The sequence below is a fragment of the Ctenopharyngodon idella genome, chromosome 12, assembly GCF_019924925.1.
Source record: "Ctenopharyngodon idella isolate HZGC_01 chromosome 12, HZGC01, whole genome shotgun sequence".
NCBI lineage: Eukaryota > Metazoa > Chordata > Actinopteri > Cypriniformes > Xenocyprididae > Ctenopharyngodon > Ctenopharyngodon idella.
Window position 1 is genome coordinate 2,257,504 of NC_067231.1, and position 3,942 is coordinate 2,261,445.

The 3,942-nt window shown below is 41.0% G+C and overlaps 1 protein-coding gene across 1 annotated transcript; it reads left to right on the forward strand.

The window, feature by feature from the left end:
* The first annotated feature begins 694 nt into the window (after positions 1 to 694).
* On the forward strand, positions 695 to 3,403 carry LOC127523500 (somatostatin receptor type 2). Its single transcript, XM_051914255.1, has one exon. It carries the CDS (start codon positions 1,450 to 1,452, stop codon positions 2,464 to 2,466), a length of 1,017 nt encoding a protein of 338 aa, XP_051770215.1. The 5' UTR covers positions 695 to 1,449; the 3' UTR covers positions 2,467 to 3,403.
* The last annotated feature ends 539 nt before the right edge of the window (positions 3,404 to 3,942 follow it).

Consider the following 3,942-nt stretch of genomic DNA (forward strand, 5'->3'; position numbering starts at 1 on the left):
TCATTTTAAGCATAATTAATAGAGCAATAATTGAGTTAAATAAAACTACCCAGCACGTTGGGCAAACATTTAACCAAATCGCTGGGTTAAAACAACTCAATCGCTGGGTTTGTCCATTTTCAACCCTAACTTGGGCTGTTTTTAACCCAGCGTTTTTAAAAGACAAAGGAATAAAGGACAAAGGAATACAGATATGATGCACAGATTCAAGTTTTTTGAATGAAAAGGTTTCAGAAACATTTTCAATCATGTCCTTGTTCCTCTTTCCACACACAGTTACAGTTCTTAGAAATTAGTGTTTGTAAAACCGGTATGTTCCTAGTTAAGAGATGCAAGAAAACTCAAGCCCAGAACAGTGAAACCAAACGCTGGCCATGTAGATTTATTGGAGAGGACTGGATACCTGTCTTCAGCAACCCAAAGTCACTTGAGGCCCCTTAAACCTCAACATATAAGCTCAGCCTGCAGAGGCATTTCAAGGTTAACAGTAACATGCCAATGGAAAGTTCCAAATTCTAGGAAGGATTTCATGGAATTGGGAGTAGAGTGACCTCCAAAACCATTCGCATATTGCATTATGACATATGTCTACTAAAACAGTGCTTGTCAGTGAGGTGAGTATATATAATCATTACCTCCCTCAGTTACTGTTTTCCTGCATCTCTTGGGAAGTTCACTGCGAGAATTGCGGCATTCCAACTATGCGTGTCAGAGGAGGAACAGGACTAAGGTGATCACTCATTACTCTTGCCCTTTTATCTGCAACCGCTTCCACCCACTGAGGCCTTGTGCGTGTGATAAATGATTCACTGACCAACAAACAAAGACAATCAGCAAGAAACATAAACACTGAAGGGGGGAACGCAGCATACTCAAACAAGCAGAGGGAGACAGGCCAGATTCATCACTCACCCATTGGGGACGTATTTGTAAAGTGGGTGGCCCAGAGGGGAAGTTGGGGGATGATCAGCTCAGATTGACCCCCCACTGAACTGCGAGGAAAGGGAGGAAACAGAGGGGTGGAGTGAAGGAGGAAAATGAGAGGGAGTGAACAAGGGAGTGTGAAAGAAAGAGGCTGGATGGACCTTCTGACAAGAGTGTTTAGTTATGAAAACAAAAGTATTGTAACAGATGGCACCCTGGAAACCTCATAACAACGGATTGGAACGAGACGGCGCAGCTTATCGGAGTCGACGGATGACTTGCACACACACACAAACTTTGGGATATATAAGATCTCCCTAGGAGGGTCTAACACCCATTAGAGTTTGGAGACCAGTTCTTTGGGGTGAAATATGTTTTTACCTCTGAAATTTCTTCGAAGACCAGTTATTAAGATGGGAAAATAAACTTGGATGCAGACTTGTGGAGATCAAGAACAAATTAGCTGGTTGTAGTAATACGTTTGAACTTCTCCAGCAAGGACTACAAACCGTTTTTTGACCAGAAATGGAAACTGCGGTACCTTTAGGAATGTTTTATGACAACGTGTCGGTTTTAGACCTGGATGGTGCTGCGATAAACAATGTTTACATCCAGGAGGACTTTGATGCTTTCAGCATCACCATGGCCGTAATGTACCTGGCAGTGTGCATTGTGGGATTGGCCGGGAACTCGCTGGTCATCATCACCATTCTGAAGCTGGACAAAATGTCTTCGGCGACCACCGTCTACATTTTCAACTTGGCTTTGGCTGATGGACTTTTCATGGTAGGACTCCCGTTTATTGCTATCCAAAACTTCCAGGACCAGTGGATCTTCGGAGATGCTGTTTGTAAGCTGGTTATGGTTCTGGATGGCATTAATCAATTCACAAGCGTGTTCTGCCTGACGGTGATGAGCATTGACCGCTACATGGCGCTAGTAGACCCGTTGCGCTTCGCACGTTGGCGGACGCCACGACGGGCGAAGATCATCGCTGCATTAATGTGGTTTATCTCTCTATTTCCCGTGCTTCCCATGGCTATTCACTTTTCCGCCAACTACGGTTTGTGCACTGTTGACCCCCATGTTGCATCTGACACTTGGTGGTTGACCTTTCTCAGCTACACATTTGTATTGGGCTTTGCCTTGCCCTTCACCGTAATGATTGTGTTTTACACAGCGCTGTTGGTGACTCTGAGAAACACCACTTCTTCACTGGAGAGTCACCGGCTGGAGAAACAGGTAACCAAGATGGTGGTGGCGGTTGTGTTGGTGTTTGGCATCTGCTGGCTGCCGTTTTACGTCTTCAACTTTTGCTCTCTGCACCGTACGGATTTGGCGCTGTATTTCGCTCGTGGCTTTGAGTTTGTGGTGCTGCTGTCGTATTCGTGGAGCTGCGCCAATCCAATACTGTACGCGTGTCTGTCGGAAACTTTTCGGAGGCATTTCCACACCCTCCTCTGTCCCCACAAGAGCTCACCGACACACTGTGAGAGAGACACCGAGGGGTACGTCCTGCACGACACCAACGCACAAGCTTAGTGCGTCTTTGTTTTAAACATTTAGAGGGTTTGTGTTGCAATACATTCCCACTTTGTAAACAGACAATCCTTGCTTTCAGCACCACTTTTTTGTAGTGCAATTCAAAGTGCGAGCATGTGAGATTGCCTTTGGTTCTGAGCCATTAAGAAAAATACATGCAGACTGAGGCATGATAAGTGGAAGACGATAACTCATTTTTTCAGCACAAAAGCAAAGTTGACGTGGTTGATTTCCATGCAAAGGAAGGGTCGTGTTGTAAGGATGATTATGCAATTTCTGCCCTCCTGTACAAGTGCTGTCAAATTGATTGTGGACTTCTGGATGATGTCATGGTTGTCATGGCATCCAGCTTGGACCAAATATTTGAGGATTTTTGTGTGACTGTTGCTAAATGACACATGAATAAGGAATGTGGTTGTTAATTTGTTTGAAAACAGTTGATTTATTTGATGCTGATAGCCAACACTGCCATGGTTTAAATAACCATGTGTTACTAATTGTTAAAATAAATTTAGTAATTAATAACACATAGCCATTTAAACACATATGTGTTTATATACACACACACACACACATATATACATACACAGGGTAATGTATTTTTTATATATATATATATATGTTTCCATTTTTGGAAATATCTGTTAAATATGTTTTTGGTTTGAAAGGATGCCACACAAAGAAAACAAAAGTAATTATGCTTTTTAACTTTTTGATTCTGAATGTATTGTAATATATTATAAATATGATAAATGAGTCATTTACCCTTGTTTTCAATGTATCACAGTATTTTGCCAATATTTATGCTTTTATGCCAATATTTTACTTTATTGCATGTATAGAATATTTGCATATAATCATCCAAAACTTATTATATTACTTTCTATATATGTAAATTATCATTGTGCATAAACATTAAAATGTGCAGCTAATGACAGAGTGTGTAATTCTCTTTGTTCAAGTAAGGATACTGCATTATTTAAGCATTTCTGAATCTCTGCACACGTACCAACGTTTTTTTGTGGCTGTCAAAGGAGCACATTTTCAGATTAAAGTTTGAAGAGAAACAAACATGCATCCAACTTGAGCTGTATATCCTCTTGGGTTTTGCAGAGGAAAAATGATTCTATCATATACTTGAAGTTTGACTCAGGTTGGTATTAATATCTCAACAGAGTTGAAGGCTGAGAAATACATTGAGAAAATGGCACACAACACTTCTTTGGCTCACATCTGGCTCACATTCAGAATGTTATAAATGTGTTGTTTTTGCGGCAGTTTTATAGGCAGCCAAGGTGCAATGCAAGCCTATAACATACCTTTCCTTATTCCCAACTCATGGCTCCAAGGAGAATCTGGTAGTATAAAACTTTTATCTTCAAAATAAGGGTATGACCACACATCTGCACATGTATAAATACTGTACAAACTCACACTTTTCCCTAAAATTAGCATTCTTACCCATCATTATGTAAA